At 42.8% G+C, this 20,861-nt stretch overlaps 1 protein-coding gene across 1 annotated transcript in view; it reads right to left on the bottom strand.

Moving 5' to 3' along the window:
- Positions 1-1,262: 1,262 nt before the first annotated feature.
- Positions 1,263-20,861, bottom strand: part of LOC308170010 (polypeptide N-acetylgalactosaminyltransferase 18-like) — a gene marked incomplete at both ends in the record, with an annotated part of 53,265 nt that continues 33,666 nt past the window's right edge. The window contains 7 exons of the mRNA XM_080544741.1: positions 1,263-1,409; positions 8,674-8,838; positions 12,963-13,058; positions 14,850-14,987; positions 15,555-15,740; positions 18,212-18,326; positions 18,841-19,038. Coding sequence (XP_080400867.1) covers positions 1,263-1,409; positions 8,674-8,838; positions 12,963-13,058; positions 14,850-14,987; positions 15,555-15,740; positions 18,212-18,326; positions 18,841-19,038 — 1,045 coding nt within the window. The remainder of the gene's footprint in view (positions 1,410-8,673; positions 8,839-12,962; positions 13,059-14,849; positions 14,988-15,554; positions 15,741-18,211; positions 18,327-18,840; positions 19,039-20,861) is intronic.

The raw sequence follows: 20,861 nt of genomic DNA, 5'->3' as shown, positions 1-20,861 counted from the left end.
CCCAGGTCGGCCCAGTTCGGTTCGCGTCAGGTCGGCCCAGTTCGGTTTAGATCAGTTCTGGTTTTCCATTATACACAAACCGACCCGGACTAGTAGGAGGAGTAGACGATAGTAGGCGGAGTTACGCGTCACACGCAGCCTGGCAAAAAGCTTCCGGGTGTACACACACAGCAACAACAGCCGTGATTTTTTGGGAGAGAAAGAGAAAGAGAGAGAGGAAGCTATGTACACATAATAAAGTCATGTTTTTTGAACCCTTAAAACCACTGCCTTCACTTGTCTGCTTTATGAACTGTAGTATCATCATCGGGAAACGCAGACAAGACGCGAATCTACCGGCATTTGACTCATGAGTGAACGGCGAAAATGGCTGGACAGCACAGCAGCAGCGGCCGGGTGAACTCCCGGTTCATCGAGTTTACGGTTAAAAGCATAACTTCTCGGGGTGTCAGCGTGGTGGTTAAGGGCTCAAAATGACCGTAGACAGATGGTGAAGTTAGCAAAGGAGTATTGTGTTTGTACCACCTCCACAGCCGGTGTTATTCACGGGCAAAGACGGTGCATAATAGCGATTTTTGTGTTGTGCTTGTTGTAAATAAAAGTTCTATGATTCATTGAAATGACATTAAACTAAGATAATACGATGGTCAGCATAATTTTTCGAATCTTTATTAATAAGCTATTACAGAAACTGTAGTGACATTTTCCTAGAGCGAATGTGGTATTTCAAGATGGCGGTTAGTGAAGAAATATATGGACTTGGGATGACGATTTTCCATTGACCAATCAACGGTGTGCAGCGTCACACGTCACATGCAGCCTGGCAAAAAGATCCGGATATGAAATGGCTTGGGGAGGGACCCTGGGGTCGATGTGGAGCTAAAGAAGCGAACCGAACCGACCTGGGACGACTAATGGAAAAGGGGAAAAGAAGCAGACCGAAGCGGGCTGACCCGGGTCAGCACCGTAGTGGAAAAGCCCCAAAACAGAGACTCAAGAAGGTGCTTACAGTTAAGCGTCATCTTACTTGTAATCAAATTCCTTCTTCCTTCCTTCCTCAAATTTTTTGGGGGAAGGAGCAAAACATTTAACTCTCTTGTCCAGTGGTTGCTGTGACCTCATCATGGGGTGCATTCCTGGCCAACTATATCGCTGTCAGTCTCGCAATCAACCAATGGTAGTGTGCGATGTCATCGACTGCTCGGGTCGGGCGTCAGATTGCTTTTTCATATGATGTGGTTAGCTGATGTATGAAACACTTATTAGATCTGCAATGAAGTCAGTACGTTGGTGATTGTCCACTTCTGACCAGAGCACTTCTGTATCACCAGCTTGTAGCCGAACTCTGATTCGCTGCTCTCCATCAGCTCTAGGCAACGCATGGTCTTCCTGTTTTGAATGGAGCCTCCCTGTGTGGACACAGGAAGCACAATTTTAAATTCCATTCAATTCAATTGAATTAAATACAACCGTAGTTATCTACTCAGAGGCAAAGTATCATCAATAGCAGGTGCCTGTGAATGGGAAATAGTGAAGGTACAGAGAAAAGTTCAATATCATCAATACCGGAATCACCCTCTCAGCAAGGGAACTAAAGCCCTATGGTAAAGATAATGGAAGCTAATGGGGTCATGTAGGGGCGGCTGTGGCGCAGGAGGTAGAGCTAATGATCGCAAGGTTGGCAGATTGGCGGTTCGAGCCCCGTCTGGCCACATGTCGAGGTGTCCTTGAGCAAGACACTGAACCCCAAATTGCTCCGAACGAGCGGGCCGGCACCTTGCATGGTAGCTTGCCGCCATTGGTGTGTGAATGGGTGAATGAGAGGCTATTGTAAAGCGCTTTGGAATAAGGCGCTATATAGTCAGTCCATTTACCATTTATGTAAACAGCTATATAAATGGGAGAGATGTGTGGTGTGTGTGTGTGTGTGTGTGTGTGTGTGTGTGTGTGTGTGTGTGTGTGTGTGTGTGTGTGTGTGTGTGTGTGTGTGTGGTACAGCATACCATTCCATACCAAGTTTAAGAAGCTATAAAAATGAAAACGTATTGAAGGTATTCCTTGAGGATGCTATAACCTAGACACTGCAAAAACCGATCCAATTTGTCTGCATGCATCACTGCAGTCAATACAACTCCAGATGGTAGGAGTTCAGATAGCTGTCAGACAATGTATATGTTACAGGCAATGTATACATACATCTATACATTTTCCAAGTCAGCAGTTAATACATTTGAGTTAACATATACTTTCTAACTAACTCAGCATTTAATGTATTGTAGAGGATGGCGGTGCAGAGTAGCTTGCCCTAGGCAGGTATCGGGTGCTAGGCTAGGGGAGAACGGGGGGGGGGGGGCTGTTTTGGTGCCCTACACACAGTGTGTGATGCACGTGTACGTAGCGGCAGCCCCGGTCTCTGCCTATTAATGGGGAGATGTACAGATTAACAGTGTATAGAATAACCTCCATATACACACACTAAGCCTCCATCCCTCGAGCCAAACAAACATAATTGCAGACAGAATTTCCTCTTTGTGATGTGATTAGAGTGACAGTTTAAGATAAGAGGACCAGGAGGATGTATTCTTTAGAAATACCTGGAGTAGAGCGATACAACAGGCTTTAATGACAGGAATGACCTTATCATATATATGTGTAGTGTATTATATTACGGTACATGTGGGAATACGGTACATGTGGGAAAACTAGGGTTAGGGTAAGGTGCTAGGGTGCTAGGGTTAAGGTTAGGGTTAGGGTTAGGGGTAGGGTTAGGGTTAGACATGCCAGCACGTACCAAGTCGACGTAGCACCTAACCCTAACCCTAGTTTTCCCACATGTACCGTATTCCCACATGTACCGTAACATATATATATATATATATATATATAATACTGTAGATAATGTTGACAGGATGAAGTTGGATGCATTATTCTCTGATAAGAATTACCGAAGGCCTATTTCATATCTCGTTAGACTAGTATCTATTCACATGCACATTTGAAAAATAGAGAGATAAAAAGCAAATACAAAGGAGCGTTGCTAAAATGCTACAGGCCAAATGGATAAGAAGTTGATACCTCACTAGCATCTTGCGGTAACTATGATTGATTTCACCACAAAACCAAACCACCAGCTCAGAACAGACAAATGAAAGAGCTGCAACATGTTATTGTTATCCTTGAGTCCTTTGATTATCTCCAAGTCTGAAGAGGTGCCAATGGATTAGATAACCAGCATTTCACTGTCTTCCTGTACAGTTCCCTATGCAGTGACCAGAGGGGTTTGTCTAAATGTGACACAGTCTGATCATTTGGTCCGCATGTCGGCAACCAATCAAAATGTTCAGACTTTTCTTTTGAAACACGGAACTACGTTTCAACGTTGTTGAGAATCACAACACAAACTCGCTAGTCAAGCCAAAATGCTGCAATGTAATGGATTGGGTGAGTAATCCCCCACTGCTACCTAGTTAACTATAACCAGGGGTGCACATAACTGGTGCGCCAGTGCGCATGCGTCGCCAAAATGCATGCTGCGCGGCAGATCAGCCGCATGAGGGCGCTTTTGCGCACCCAAAAAAAAAAAAAAAAAAAAAAAAATTTGATCACAAAATAAACATCCTCTACCATGGTTGAAATTGAGGACAGTGATAATTTACAGCAGTCAAGAGAGCAGTGATGATGACGATTAAGCTTGTAGTATAAATACATGCTTAGGCTGTAACTTTTTGTTGAAAAGTTGATTTCAGTGTTTACAGAACAGAGCAGTGCTTAAAGAGATCAGTTGATTTCATTGTGTTTAAAGGAGTCTGACAGACTTTCATGCTTAAAGAGCAGTCATTTGATTTAGCATTTGTTTCTTTTGTTTTGCACACAATCATTTGTTCGTTCATCTTTATTTATGAATAAATGTCGTTTTGCTAATATAAGTTATCCATGTATCCCTTTTTCATCCATCCTGTGGGACGGGTCGTGACTCGCGAGCTCGGGGAGCACCAAGCAGCATCCCTAGGTGCTCCTCTGAGCACTGGCCCCAAAAAGTTATGTGCACCCCTGACTATAACACTACTTTACATTGTTAGCAGGCTCACAAAACAATCTGTGTTAGTTGACTAGCGAGGTGTCATTGATTTTCAACAACGCAGAAATTTATCAAAGTCTTCTGAAAGAAAAGTCAGATCATTACATCAGATCCCGACATGAGGACCAAAGCATTAGAATGTGTCACAAATATCTGAATGTTGTTGACTGTGGTGCCCTAACATACTGAATCAGCAATACTGTGATCTGAAACACAAGATGGGTTGACATTGTTTAACCTCCACGAACAACAGATCAAAATGCAAAACATTTAAATGACTGCATATTGCAATTAACTTTAGTCTCAAATAAAAACAACATGAGATTTCATCTCTCAGGGCATCTAATCATTTATATTGCCCAGACGGAACTTACTGAACTCCGATAGCAGAGAGCCCCATTTAAATCCCTTGTATAATTAATTCACTTTGATTCCTAAATTAATCTGTCTTTTTTTTTTTTTTTTATACTTTATTGCAGGACTTTACATTACATTTCATTACAAGTTCATTTCACACACTTTACAAGTTTTCTTCACTTGTTTAAGTTCGTCCTGCATCATTTTTGTTTGTTTTTTTATTTTTTATAAAGAGAACAAGAAATAAAGAAAATAAAGAATAAAGACTAGAGAGAAAATATAGAAAAGAAAGAGAGAAATTATAGGGATAGAAATAGAAAAGTAAGAGACAAAGGGAGGGGGGGTGGGATCGGGGGGGGGGGGGGGGGGCTTCCTTCCTACTCATTCATTCGATCCATTTACTCCAGTTCATAGTGAATTGCTCTTCACAGCCTCCCACTTTGCAAGTAATTCTTTCCATTTCTTTTATCTCTTCAACAGTTTTTTTCCAATTATTAACAGATGGTGGGTTTAAATTAATCTGTCTTCATTAAGACATGAATTAATTAATATGCAGACTGTTTGTCCTCCTTCAATCACCTCCTTCCAATCATTTTTCTCGTTTCTTAAGTGTGAACTGTCCCAGAAATGCATTAGCTTTCTGTATGCATATCACCTTGAGTGCTATGTACTTAGTGTACGAGTCTGTGTTTTACCCCAGTGTGTAAGATGGACTCTAGCTCTGGCGCTGTCCCAACCCCCGCTCTCCATGAAACGCTCCCATCCAATCTCCTGAGTGGGCCGCACCAGAATATTGATTTGCTATCTAAGTGGAAACAGAATTCAGTTGGCTGGAGGGGAATGTGACCCGCGCTCTGATTCTAGAGGTGAGCTAAGGGAATATGAGCTCGGGAATTTCACTGTGCAGTACTATATGAAAAGGTTAACCTCCACACCTACAGACACCAGTACCACTCCACCCTATTGTTCAAGTTAAGTGATAGCCAATTTATTTTATGGTGCACTTGCTCTCCTAAAAACTTCTCGGAAAGTTTATTTGAAAGTGAATTATTAATAGTTTTCAATACCTTATACTGGCTCTGGCACAGTAGCTATACCCAATAATCAACCAACTCAAGATTCTGTGCTGTTGTATGTGTTGATTTGCATAAGTCTTTAGATGGCAGTATTACTGCAGCAAATTGTACAGTAACACTTTGCTCTCAAAAACATCTGTTTTGAACAGTGTGCAGGGTAGGCTGGGACTAGAGCATATGTGTCACGTTCTAATGCTTTGGTCCTCATGTCGGGATCTGATGTAATGATCAGACTTTTCTTTCGGAAAAACTTGATACATTTCTGCGTTGTTGAAAATCAATGACACCTCCCTAGTCAACTAACACAGCTTGTTTTGTGAGCCTGCTAACAATGTAAAATAGTGTTCTAGTTAACTAGGTAGCAGTGGGGGTTACTCACCCAATCCATTGAATTGCAGAATTTTGGCTTGACTAGCGAGTTTGTGTTGTGATTCTCAACAACGTTGAAACGTAGTTCCGTGTTTCAAAAGAAAAGTTTGAACATTTTGATTGGTTGCCGACATACGGACCAAATGATCAGACTGTGTCACATACGTACGGCAGCCTAGTAAATGGTGCACTCTGTTGCAGCACAGCCTTCCCTCTCAAGGCTCTAGATAAAGATTGTCTCTGCAGGATAGCCCTTTGAATAACCTTTTTTGCTTATTGGTTCCAAAGGGTGCTCCCATAGGAACAAGCTCAGCTGAGCAGATTATACGGAGTTCCAACCCAGCTTCATATTTGTTGTATTAGATTACCTTTTTTATTGTGGGATTGCAAGTGGTATGGTGCCTGTAAAGGGGTCAAATAATAACCAACCAATAAAATACAGTAAGAAGCTGCTAAAAAATGTTTTGATGTCGACTCTCGTGGATTTACGATGCAATTTTGCTTTCAACCCTTAGGGGGTCAAACACAGTTCAATATTTCAAAAATATATCTTATCAATAATTCACAGCTCCTGACTGCCTTGAGATGAGACACCCAAACCCTCTCGCTCGTTCTTTCTCCCTCCTCTCTCGCTCCTTCTCCTCCCTCTCTGCCGCTCTTTCCCTTCCTCACACAGAGGAAGAAAGGACCTCTGGCTTCAAACACTCATTAAGCGCTACAGTACATCTCCAACTGTCAGGTTTTTAAAGTTCTGGTGCCTTCTCCTGGGACAGCCCTACTGCTTTTGATCTAAGAGCCAGAGACAGACAGTACTGGATATACCAGCTGATACACCAGCGGTCCACTATTCCCCTGTGGCACCGTTGTTAATGGAATGACAGGATGAGTACTAACTCAGAGTCTCCATTCATCATTACTAACACATATCCACAAGGATATATTTCTGAATATAAAGCTGAATTACATTTTTTTTCTTTTTTATTCCAGTCCAATTATTCAACTAGAGTTTCCATAGAAAACAGAACAGAACACATTTCTTGACTTCCCACTTAGCTTCATGAAACGGAGGGTCCATCATTTGAGTCCCTGGGGGGAAGCGGCATAATGGGATTTGCTCTCAAAGTTATCAAAAGACAATGAAATATGTTTTAAGTGTGAATTTCTACATTGGTCCTAATTAGGGTTGAGACTAACCGCAACAGTCTGTCTCTCTTTTAATTCTACAGTCAGGGACAAAGTTCATTATTCACCACAGAGAGAAGCTCTAACTAACATGTTTAATGAGACCGGTGATCCGCTATTGCCTTTCATTAGAGGTTGACGTTCCCTGTGACACTGCTTAATGAGAATCAAGGGGTGCTGAGTGCAAGTCTGTGAACCCAAAGGTACGGCCCAGTCACATCTCAGGCTAGTCACCACACAGCTGCTCCTCTGTAGTCTGTAGATGCTCAACAGAGCAGAGCACGTCCTAATTAGCCTCATCTAGACACCTAATTATGACTTTGCTGTGTCATTTCTAATGGCAAAAAGGTCATGGAGAAGATACATAGAGCGGATATCATAAACTCACACATCACATCATGATATAAAGAGCTGATAGGGGCAGTGGTTAACCTCTGCTGGCATGTAAATATATATATTTAAATACTGCATATTTACTGCATACTTTCCTTGTTAAAATGCTGTGTGTACAGTATTATACATACAGCGGGGTGGATAATGTGGGCACCCCTGTTTTAAATGTCTGTAAATTAATCTCCAAGTGATTGAAAGCAAACCTTAACACTAAATGCTACAAAGTTAAACATGACACCTTTCTACACATTTTAAAGCACGGTTTATTTTTAAGAGTTTAAGAGTTTTTAAATGATAAAAAAGGAGATGATGCAAACGTTTGGGAACCCTTTTGGATTATTCTTTGTTATCTTTTGAGAAGATGATTACTAAGGCCCAAACCAAGGTGATTTACTCGTTAGGGCTTCAATGAGTCAGGTGAATTTAATTCCAGGGTTGAACTATATATTCTGAAGTAACTCCATGCCTTCTAAAGTAGCTGACTGTTGTGTCTGTTATTAAAAAACATGGGTTCCTCTCAACAGTTGTCCATGGATGTCTGAATCAAGATAGTTCACTTCCACCATCAAGGAGAAGGCTACCAAAAAGGCTACACAAAACTCAGAAATAGAAAGATTAGAAAATGGATTGCCTTGACTTCAATTGGAAAATGGAACAATTGAAGTCAAGGCAATATCTGGAAGACCAAGATCCATTTGAGATAGAATGGCCTGAGATCTGGTGAGAAATGCGTACCTTAAATAACAAAGACCTACATGGCAGAGTTTCCAGAAAAAAGCCTTTCCTACAACCTCAACACAAAATTAAGCATCTGAAGTATGCAAAAGAAAACCTTGAGAAACCTGAAGCCTATTGGAACATTTGGAATGTGCTTTGGACTGACAAAACCAAATTGGAACTTTTTGGCCACAACCAAAGAATGTTTGGAGAAAAAAGCATTTGCAGAGAACATATTGCCAACTGTTAAGCATGGAGGTGGATCCATTATGCTTTGGGGTTGTTTAGCAAGCATTCCTTGTTTTATTATTTTGAAACTGTACAAAGTTAAAAATAAAAATGAATCTTGCTTTTAAATGTGATGAAATGTGTCATGTTTAACTTTGTACCATTTAGAGGTTAGGTTTGTTTCTTTTCATTTAGATATTAATTGTAAAAGTAATTTTGACTAGGGGTGCCCCAAAATGTTGCACCCCACCCCACTATATATATGTCCTTTACCTGAGTAAAGAGCCAGGCGAACTTCATGCGCTTGGCTGTAGCGTAGCTGCACTCTAGCAGTCTCGGACGGCTGTTCACGTCCACCAGGCACTTGTTGTCATCGTCGTCGATGGTGGGGCTCAGGACCCCCAGGTGTAACTGCTGTGTGTTCGTGTAGTACACGTTCTAAGGGAAACAAGACAACAAGCACCAGATGAACGTCAAGCCAACAGAACAGAGTTGAAGAAGAAGGAGAAGCTTGAGGAAGGTTGTAGAAATGTCGTGCTTCCTGAACCCAGCACACGTGTTAAAGGTAAGTGGATGGAATTATGTTTGTCTCTTCAATGCAAACAAGGCATCGAAGACATTTAGAAAAAGCAATTATCCAAAGGTAAACCAACTGTTGAGCCTTTAAGCTGCGTGTGTATATGTGTGTGTGTGGATGTGTGTGTATGTGTGTGTGTGGATGTCTGTATGTGTGTGTGTGTGTGTGTGTGTGTGTGGATGTGTGTGTATGTGTGTGTGTGGATGTCTGTATGTGTATGTGTGTGTGTATGTGTGTGTGTGTGTGTGTGTGTGTTTGTGTGTGTGTGTGTGTGTGTGTGTGTGTGTGTGTGTGTGTGTGTGTGTGTGATTAAACAGTGATTAAACATAGACTGACATTCAATTCCAAAAGAAGCTTCACCAGTCAAATGTCATCAAAATTTGGTCTCAGTGGAATAGAAGATTCCTCTCTCATTGACTCTTTCTCTCTCCTTCCCTCTCTCCCCCCCCTCTCTTTTTCTCTCTCTCCTGCATTACCCCTTACGGGTCCTTTAATGTACAGTCCTGATGATAAGAACTGGACCAAAGAGAGAGCTTGAATTCTGTACTGTATACTGTATGCCTAATGCAAACTATTTGATACACAGTACCAACACTGCAAGTAGTAATCTTCATACACACAATAATGGTAAATGGTAAATGCACTGCACCTATATAGCGCCTTTATCCAAAGCGCTTTACAACGGCCTCTCATTCACCCATTCACACACACATTCACACACCAATGGCGGCAAGCTGCCATGCAAGGCGCCGGCCCGCTCACTGGGAGCAATTTGGGGTTCAGTGTCTTGCCCAAGGACACTTTGACATGTGGCCAGCCGGGGCTTGAACCGCTGATCTGCCAACCTTGCGATCATTAGACGGAGACACTACCTCCTGCGCCACAGCCGCCCGCAATAAAAATAGGCCTATACATTCTGCCATATACGGCATCTCTCTCATATGAGTGTATAGGATGCAGTAGAATGGAGGTAATACACTGTATAAAACATTGCAAATAAACGACTGTAATGTCATGTTTTCACAACTCTGACAGATGGTGTCCCTCTCTTTTACTCAGCAACATAAACCCGCTAGCGAGAGTAAAGAATGAGGTGAAAGAGGAAGCTACTGGAGTGGTGTAAATGTAGGGGTGTAGAGATGTACTGTAGTGAGACAATAATTACTGGTGTTTGGTGCTTCGCCACTTGTTCTTGACTGTGCGCACGGACAACAACAGCTGTGGCGGAGAATATACATAAGACATGTTGTCTCCATACCTAATTATGAGGTTTCACCGTGTGGGCAGAGCTGGGAGAAGGGGGGGGCGGAGCTGGGGGTGGGTGGGCAATTCAGCAGGGCTGAGAAGCCGGAAGAGTGGGAGGAGGAATCACTATAGTTAGCAACTTGGCCCAAAAACCTCCACACACACACACGCAGGCAGGCAGGCGCACGCACGCACGCACGCACGCACGCACACACACACACACACACACACACACACACACACACACACACACACAGACACACACACACACACACACACGCACACCATACACGATACACCCTCTTCTGTAAAGGGGAAGGAAATCATGGAAGTCGCCATGGGGGAGAGGAAATAGTGGAAATCGTCATGGTAACTAACTGTGTGTGCCATACTGTAAGTAATCAAGCTGTATATCTCAGTTTGACCCGTCAACAACTTCCTGCAGTAGGTATTTATGGTGTGCTCAAATGTCAATAAAAGAAAAGTGTGAATAAAAACATGCAGCTGAATTTTGGTATACTGGACAGGTTTGGAAAAACAGCTCTAATGAATGAATGAATGAATGAATGAATGAATGAATGAATGAATCGTTTAATGACCACACGACCAAGGTCGGTGGAATCTGTTGTCGGTACAGATGGAAAAGCTCAATACAGCAGTGTCAATGTAATCAGTGTAATCAACGACACAACTCATTTGATACTCAGGCCTCAGTGAAACTCAAGACATCCAGACCTGCAGCCAGACAGACTGAGAGAGACCCAGGTGGCAAACGGCCTTGAAACTTGAAACTGACAACAGACAAAACATCAGGGATCAGGCTACTGTATTATACTGTTATGGCACGACGACCGAGACCAAGTATCCATCACGGATTGGATTCTACAGTGAGAGCAGAGGAGAAATACTGCGACGTAATTTTAGGATGGAAGCTGTAGTTCAGGCTACATGCTGTAGATCCTCTTGGATAAATCCCAAATACCAATTATGAGTTCTACAGTGAGAGCAGAGGACAACTTTTAGAACGAGCGCCGGAGGGCATGGGATTCATCGCATCACGGTATCTCATGTTGATACGATTTTACCCCCATCTTAATGGGGTTGCAAGACAGTCATCTTTGAAGCTGGTGGAACAAAAGTTGTTTTATTTTGTGCTGCTCCCCCCCCCCCCCCCCCCCCCCCCCCCGTTAATGAAACACCCAGCAACAATTGCTTTCTCCTAACTCTCCGTTCTCACCTTGCATCCCTGATTGTGTCTACACACACCAAAGGGTTTAGTAAAAAGCTTGATACCTCATCCAGATTAAAGTGGTTTTACTTTAACCTTGCGTCAAGATCATGTATTCATGGGAATCCCCAATGGAAGTAACAATAGTGGAATAACATAACAGACAGACGACTCAGAAGTCATTCAGAGCAATGGGGGAAGTATAAACGAGCCGCCACATTAGCATTGAGCTGTTTAATGTTGCTCTTTGTTTTCAAGACTCCGGCACTCATCTCAATTAGCGAACTAGCATGCCTCGTTAAATTAATGTAGGGGGAGGGTGGGGGTGTGTGAATGCATGTGTGTGTGTGTGTGTGTGTGTGTGTGTGTGTGTGTGTGTGTGTGTGTGTGTGTGCGTGTGTGTGTGTTGGAGTCGGGGTTATCCTCTTACTGTAAGGACTGAGGATTTTACATTACACAGCCAATGTTCCCTAATCCCCCTTCAATTAATTCACTACTACATAGAACATGATACCCTCTATCTTTTTTCCTCATGATGCTATCCTTTTATTCCTGGGATAGGATGACATCTCAATCGGTGTGATCTAATTTATCATCAGACTGACTCCCACTTACATGCAAGTCCTTTCAACAAAAAAAAGGGTTCAAACTGTTTGGTTTACCATAATTAACAACGACATGTTTCCCTAAATTAATGTTGTTGTTTTTTTACTTTGTTTTGTTTTTCACACATTCTTCTTGAATACTAAATGCTAAAACATTCTCTATTTTCAGTTTGTATTCAACTGTATTTCAACTGCTTTCAATTGCTTCAATCGAAGGCAGTTGCTTCAAAAAAAGACTTCAACTGCCTACAACTGCCTTCTATTTCCAATATCATCTGGAATTTCAGCAGAATATTTAATTTAATTCCATTTCTATAAGCTGAATAAACGTCTCTGGGACAAAAATGTTAACTGATTGTGACAGCGACACATAGAAAACTGCGAGCGCAGCAGTTTGGGAAGATAGATACCGTAGCTTTGTATGACCCAGATAGAAGTCAAGGGTCTAGAATTACAGGCAGGAGTCGATTGTATTGACTTCTCCGACAATCCAGCGCTGCAAAACTGTCCTAAAATACTTAACAAGATGCTGCGCCACCAGGCTGTCTTGTCGGAGTTATGCGATGCATTTATGCTAATGTGAATATGCACTGTAGACTGCCAAACATACATATTTAATTATTATATTAAATATTTAACAGAAAGAAACTATTTATTACAATACCGTAACAGGGAGAAGTCAGATACTATTATGCTCATATGAGAAAAAAACTTTTTCCGAGAACTTTTGTGATGAATATGGTGGATGTCGACAATGAGACAGAGATGAATGTACTGAAGGTTGTAATAATTGTTGTGAATATTGGTATTAAGACAGTATTGTTGCGTTTTACATGGTCACATGTTACTGGGACAGGGTCACATGGGTCCTTGCAGATGGAAAGGTCAGAGTTCAGAGGGCATTCACCTGTGGTGTCATCCCGTGACAAAGGTACAGGATGGGAATGTTGTCTGAGTCAGGTCCCTGGTCCAGACACAGGTCACCCCTTAGACTGTTCTTCAACTGGAGGAGAGGAGAGAAGAGAGGAGGAGAGAGGAGGAGGAGGGATGAGAGAGGGGACAGTGGAGAGAAGAGAGAAGAGAGGGGGATGGAGGGATGAGAGAGGGGACAGTGGAGAGAAGAGAGAAGAGAGGGGGATGAGAGGGGGAGAGAACACAGAGCGTTAAATGACAGAAGAGGAGGGACAGAGAGGGAGATAGACTTAGAGTGCAGAAGCTTCTCTCTGCACTAGTTCAGTTCAGTGACAATATGTTTCTGAAAAGCCCTTAAGCCTTCCGCTGTCTAGGCAACCAGGACTGTTAATTAGACCTTTATGGAAGAAAGAAGCAGTACACAAACTAGTGTGTGTGTGTGTGTGTGTGTGTGTGTGTGAGTGTGTGTGTGTGTGTGTGTGTGTGTGTGTGTGTGTGTGTGTGTGTGTGTGTGTGTGTGTGAATACAATTTAGACACATGGAAACCACCGTAGGCAGCAAAATAGTATAAACTATTGTTTTCCCATTATTCTCCCACCAACACATTGCTTTTAAGGAAAGATTCTGGTGCTGTTCAACAGAAGGACCTTGCGTAGGAGGCAGGAATCTTTTAGGGGTTGTAGGAATTCACTCAGACCATCAGGACTGACCAAGGCATTCTAAGAGACATTTCTTGACGATCATTTTAAAACAACGTTGTTTGTGAATCTGTCTAGTATGGACTAATGAAAACAATAGATTACTGGGTGAAAATTGATTACTGTTGCTTATTTATGGTATACAGATGTATGGTGTACAGTAGGTTATGTAAAACAATGATGTGAGTGAATATGGACATTGTCTGATCCTCCCCCCGATCCTCCTTTATTAAGATTGAGGGCATGAATTTCTGTCAAGTGCATTATACAGTAGGCCCCTGCCAAGAAACGCAACCTTGCTCCTACTGTACCGTACAGAAATACATCTCTCTATTTTTACCCTGCATTTGCCCTGTGTGATCTACAGTTTGTCAGATATTCAATATGATTATCCTAGAACAAATAGTGGAGCCGTGCAAACACCCTCAGCACTTGTACTCAGTGGAATCCCTAGTGAGGTAGTTTTGTGAAATATGTACTTCAAATATATACACCCCTCAGATGTCGTGATAGCAACGCCTTCATGTTTGTATTCACAGCAGCACTCCCACACATGCTCAGTGTTGGCATCAAATCATTCTAGCGTGCACGTGCACGTGCACCCACGCCCACACCCGCACTCACGCCCACACCCACAGACACTGACACCCACACTCACGCCCACACTCACGCCCACACACCCACACTCACACACACACACACACACACACACACACACACGATTGAAGTGTTCATCAAACACCCAAACAAAGTGGGGAGGAGGGGTTATTTATGGACATTTTCACAGTTTACTCATGTTTCAATTAAAGTGACCTATTTTTCAGGCATACTCAACCAATGGAGGTGAAGTACATAGGTACAGTACACAAGCAAGAGGGTAGAGACTGACTCCCACAATGGTGCCTTGCCTTTATACAGAAGATTTCTGCATAAGGAAAAATTATTGAGGATGCCCTGCTTCACTTTAAAAAAAAGAAGAAGAAAGGTAAGTGACTGCATGTGGCCCCTAAATGAAATGATTTATTTTTAGATTGATTATTTTCTAGTTATTATTTTCGCCAGGTATGAGTCACAAATTCTGGGTCCTCGCTTCAGTGTGAACCGATTTTTTAGATCAAACATCATCACCACCTATTTAATTTCGACAAGAAACAACGGTGAGTGCAGACAGACAGCATACTCACCACTCCATAGGCAACGGTGTCACTGTAGGTCCTCATCTCAGAGTAGATGTTTGATAGGAACCATCTGAATGATTTACACTGCAGTCTGTTCCTCAACGCCTTCCTCTCTGAGATGTCCCCGATGTCGATCCCTGAGTTCTGGATAAAGACACCATGTACAGAAACATAACCTATTAAGTTTGTGGTTGGTTATGATTACACTGCATAAACAGCAGATTCCCAGAGACAGATTAGCTTTCTACTGGACTAGAAATCACTCTCCAGGCTCTCCATTAAACAGGATCTTTAGTCCAGTCCCAGGCTTAATCACGGTCAGGGAAACTAGCCCTAAGATGGGTAATGACAGTTTCCTTTAACATCCCTGTCCTATTACCAGCACTCCAGTTGAGGGGGGATGGCATCCCCCCCCTGAAATAAAAACGGTCAAAATAATCATCCCCCTTCTAAAACTGCCATCCCCCCTTTCCATCCCTTATGTCATTTTATCAATGAACGGAGTATTACTGCTATTTCAACATTTAGTTTTGAGCATATTGAGTAAAATACTGTGGGCGAGGGAGGGGGCACGCACACATCCAATTACATTTTTACCAAGTCACTGACACTGAAGTCACTGATGCTGTGGGGATGCTAAAATTGTCCCACATATGATCAAATCCACCATCCCTCCTGATTTTCTTTTACAACTTGAGTACTGGCTCTTGCCTGTGGGGGGAGGTTCCAGGCCATGTAAACATGGTTCTTATATTCATCCATCCACACCTCTGCCACACGCAGAGCGTTCCTCCGCACGTGAGCGGTCAGGTTCTCAGTGTAGGGCTTGTGAGCGCGCTCAATGTGCGCTATACGAGAACAGGGCAGAACCTCAACACTGCCCCCACACTGCCACACCTGGAATTACACAAACAAAAGAGTCTTAAAAAATACGTCTCGAAAGAGAGGAGAAAAAGGGTTACATTCACCGTCATCGTTCATCTGAAACCTACGCAGCCCCCCTGGGGTCACATTGCCCTACGAGCCAGAACGATCGCAAGGATTCTAACCCTAACCCTAACCCTAACCCTAATCCTTGCGATCGTTCTGGCTCGTAGGGCCTAACCCTAACCCTAACGAATTACTAAACCGAGGGAACGAATTACTAAACAGAGGGAACGGATTACTAAACCGAGGGAACAGATTTACTAAATCGAGGGAACGGATTCACACATCAAATATTTTCTTTTCTACCATGTGACCCCAGGGGGCCTCCGTAGAAATCCCTCTGCTCTCGGCTGAGTGAACCCTGCGGCGGCGGCGCCACCAAAGCTTGCCTGTCTGAAACGGCTTTCCCGTCTGTTTGCAGCATTCTTTACCACCTTCCCCAAAAGGGATTTTAGATATCCCCCATATATTTGTTAAGGGATTTACTGTACAGGGATAATAGGAGCTGTTCTGTAGCATATAATGCAGCATATCCAACCCAAGGCTGATTGTGTGTGTGTGTGTGTGTGTGTGTGTGTGTGTGTGTGTGTGTGTGTGTGTGTGTGTGTGTGTGTAGAGAGAATGGGGGAGAGAGAGAGAGAGAGAGAGATAGTGGGGAAGGAAATTAGGGACTATCCAGTAGGTGAAGAAGAAGAAGACCAGTCTGTGTGTGAAAGTGTTTAAGTGAGTCTCCCACAATCCTCCTGTTTCACTATAACCTCAAACGGCCTGGCAGAGTGGCCTGGGCTGCAGTCATGGGAAGCTCTGAATACTGATTTTTTATACGAATGTTTTCCTGGTCACAAAGTGAACAGAACTGAATCAGGGATTTAGGGAAAAGTTAGAGCTGAAAATGGAGTTGAACAGGGCACACTCACAAAGGTGTTACAAGTACATTGTTATTCACCCAGAAGAACCCAGACTGACTGCTGTGATAACACACTGAAACAATCTAAAAGGAGACAATGAGCAGCGAACCCGCACAGGGAAAAAAAAACGACTTAATGAAGATCAACGAATAAAATCCTTTTTATTAACCAACAGCGCGTGGTTATCGGCTGCCAGGCTCGGAGCCATAACCATCTGTAGAGAAACGGACAAATCACATTACTGATGACGCCACCCCTACTTGTTCAATTAATTACTGTGAATGTTATGCCCTGCGGACAGATGTGCGATTCCTATTACTGTCGAAAAATATGGCATTTGCATAATTATTGACAACAACACTGATGATCCATGACAGGAGTCTCTATTACAGTATCTGAAACATTAGGGCCAATTAAGTACCGGCGTACATAGCTCGTTAAGGAAAATGTTGTTAAAGGGATAGTAACTCTATTTGAAGTTTAAGTCAAGTGAGAACAGCCCAGAAGATCACCGGCGCCTCCCCTCTCTGGAAGAGCTGTACAACACACGCTGCCTCAGGAAGGCCTCCAAGATCTCCAGAGACCCAACCCACCCTGGGTACGAACACTTTGCCCGGCTGCCCTCGAAAAGGCGGTACAGGACCATGGCCGCAAGGACAAACAGACTGAAGCTCAGCTTCTACCCCAGGGCCATCCAGGCCCTGAACACAGCAAAGAACTAGGTTCTGGGCCCTGGACAGTCTGGACGGATTGATGGCAGCTGCTGGATTGAAAAAATCAGGTGTAGTGCTGAGGCACAAATGTGTACATTTCAAGCCTGCAAACTGCGACACTTTAAATGAATGTGCAATAACACTATGTGCAATATGACAACCCTAGTCGTTTTATCTGTACAGTATAGTATAGTGGATAGTGTACATAGCCTTTATTTATGTAAACCAGCTCCTTTCCCTTCTTGTTTTTTTAGTTTTTTTTTTCTTTCCTAGCACCAGGGGAGCCACCCCTCCCAAATTTCGTTGTTTGGTACCTGTACTATAGCAATGACAATAAAGACCATTCATTCATTCATTCATTAATTCATTAATTAATTCATTAATTCATTCAAGTCACAAATATTATGGTCAAACTATCGCTTTAGGCCATTTCGTAGTGGAACAGAAGTTTGGCATGCACTCGATACAGTCTCTTAACTTCAGACATGTTAGACTGCATGTTATTTGAAAATCACATTCAATGCAGTTACTACGAGATACATTGAAATTCCCCAGTGTAATTCACACACACACACACGCACGCACGCACGCACGCACGCACGCACGCACGCACGCACGCACGCACGCACGCACGCACGCACGCACACACACACACACACACACACACACACACACACACACACACACACATACGCACATACATACCATGCACACATGTACCACACACACACACACACACACACACACACACAGACACACACACACACACACACACACACACACACACACACACACACACACACACACACTTTTGACTCACCCTGATACCTAGCTCCACATTCTCTCCACCATAGACCTCCATCCCCTCGTCCAATAAGCCGATCTCCTCAAAGTACTTCCTGTCCACCACGAAGCAGCCAATTAGAGCTGGGCTCCTGGTAAAAACATTGTGCCGATTGGATCACTTGTGTATCATATTATTCTGTGTGAGCTCTTCTTCCCCAATGGTAAAAGGGTTAGGGTTAGGGTTAGGGTTAGTAGCTCCATGAATTTTAAAATAAAATAGCTGAAGTGTGCACATTTGATTTCATCGTCAACATTTGTTTTCTATACTAAACCTAGAGTACAAGAGGCTGTTTGCCTCTTCACTTTCCCCACTCAAGAGAGAGGATGATGTCTTGCATCACGTTACTGAGTTAAAGGCTGTCGAAAAAAAGATCAGGAGAAAGAATCTACTCTTCAACACTAATGCAACAGCGGGAGAAATAACTCATCTTTATCCAGTATTTCTATCATTCTTACATCATTCTTTTATCAAAGCCAAAACTAAACTGTGCTGGATTATACAGAAGCGTCCAGTCGGTACAGCTCATCGCGGCTCAGCTCGGTTTGGCTCTGCAGTGTGCCGTGAGATAAGGGAATAAAGTCCTGTTTCTCACGTAGGCCTACCTGATAGGAGCGGTGTGGTTGTGCTGGGTCCACCAGGCTTTGGGAGGGTTCAGGTAGCGACACCACAGCTCCCAGTCAAACCCCTGGGCGGAGAGGGGATACTCCTCAATTTCGAACGTGTCGTATTTGATGTTGTCAAACGACGGGGAGACGATGCGGGTCCTGTCCTCCTGGATCCTGTATAGGATAGGTTCAGCCCTGTAGGGGAGAGCAGACGTGTTGAAAAAGGCACGGACTGTCTCTGTGGATACAATCCAATATATACACATCCCATTTAGAATGCATGGAGAATACATGCTGTAGCTGCAATGTAATGTACACTCACCGAACACTATATTAGGGACACCTGTACACCTTCTCATGCATTCAGGTGGTGTAATGGGGAATGTTTTCTTGGCACACTTTGGGATGTTAATACCGTTAATACCAATCAATCATCGCTTGAATGCCACAGCCTTTTTTGAGTATTGTGGCTGACCATGTGCATCCCTTCATGGCCACAATGTACCCATCTTCTAAAGGCTACTTCCAGCATGATAATGCACCATGTCACAAAGCAAAAGTCGTCTCAAACTGGTTTTGTGAACATGACATTGAGTTCAGTGTTCTTCAGTGGCCTTCCCAGTCACCTGAATTCAATAGACCTTAGAATAGACCAATAATAGACCAATAGACCTTTGGGATGTGGAGGAACGGGAGATTCACAGCTTGAAAGAGCACCTGAACATTTTTCGAGAATCTTCAGGATTTGCGTGACGCAATCATGTCATCATGGATCAGAATCTCAAAGGAAGGTTTCCAACATCTTGTGGAATCAATGGCACGAAGAATTGAGGCTGTTTTGAGAGCAAAGGGAGACCCTACCCAGTATTAGTATAGTGTTCCCAATAAAGTGTTCAGTGAGTATAATATATGTGGTATGTGTATCTCAATAGGACTAAACTGGATAAATAACATTTTAATGGATAAACAATAAATATAACAAAAACGAATAAAATGCTAGTGTGGATAATGGAACACAGCAGCTCTTCCTATAATATATATATTATATATAGATATACCATTAACACAGAAAAAACCAGCGCTTCTTACAATCATAATATGATTATACATAATATCGTTCATCACTTTCATAACATCACAGGGAAGAGAGGGAGGAAACCGGTGGAAAAGAATATTATTCTTTCATCCAAGCCCACTAATTGTTAACGGCTCATTAGGAAAAGGTTGTACGCTAGTGCTCCACATACAGAAAACACACCTGAGGTAGAGATGGGGAAGTGTTGCTATGGTAACGAAACAAACAACAAGGTTGGATAACCTTATGAACTTATGAACTTTATATCAAATGGGTCTCACATGAATCAAAGCCACAATCAAGGAAAAGTTACACAGGCATGCACATTTTCTGTATAATTTAATGGAACATTAGAATTCAATGGACATTAGGAAAGGCAAATTAATCTATTGCCCTCTGGTATTTGGACAGAGACCAGATAATTATAACATTTACTAGCGGAGTGGTGCGATAAACACAGCAGTCAGTCATTAAGGACAGTCATTTCTGAATAATTCATTAAAAATGACCACATTACGGCTCTGCGAATACATAAATACATACATTTGGAACGGGAAGAGCTAATTGTACAACGCAGACATCAGAACACAGGCTTGTACTATGCTGTAGAGCTTTAGATTAATGTTGACACATCTTCACAAACCTGTAGTTCGCAGAATTGTGTGTGTGCGTATAAAAGATAGGCTTGAGCCTTTGCGTGTTGGTCTTTAAACACTTGTCGCTGCACTGAGGCGAATGATTTCATTAATTACCGGTAGTCTTGACACCCAATCTGTAGCTGGGAGGACTGAGAGGAACTGTTACTGTGCGTTCTCAAACCTGAGCCAAAGCACATCAAGAGTGTGTGTGGGGTTGTTTTGGATCCTGTCCAGACTCCTCAGCGATTGAAGAGCCACAAATTACAGGAAACTCTGATAGGCGTACACTCAGTTGCCATTGACAA

The sequence above is a fragment of the Nansenia antarctica genome (assembly GCF_963989245.1).
Source record: "Nansenia antarctica genome assembly, chromosome: 14".
Lineage (NCBI taxonomy): Eukaryota > Metazoa > Chordata > Actinopteri > Argentiniformes > Microstomatidae > Nansenia > Nansenia antarctica.
This window is presented reverse-complemented; position numbering and strand designations above follow the sequence as displayed.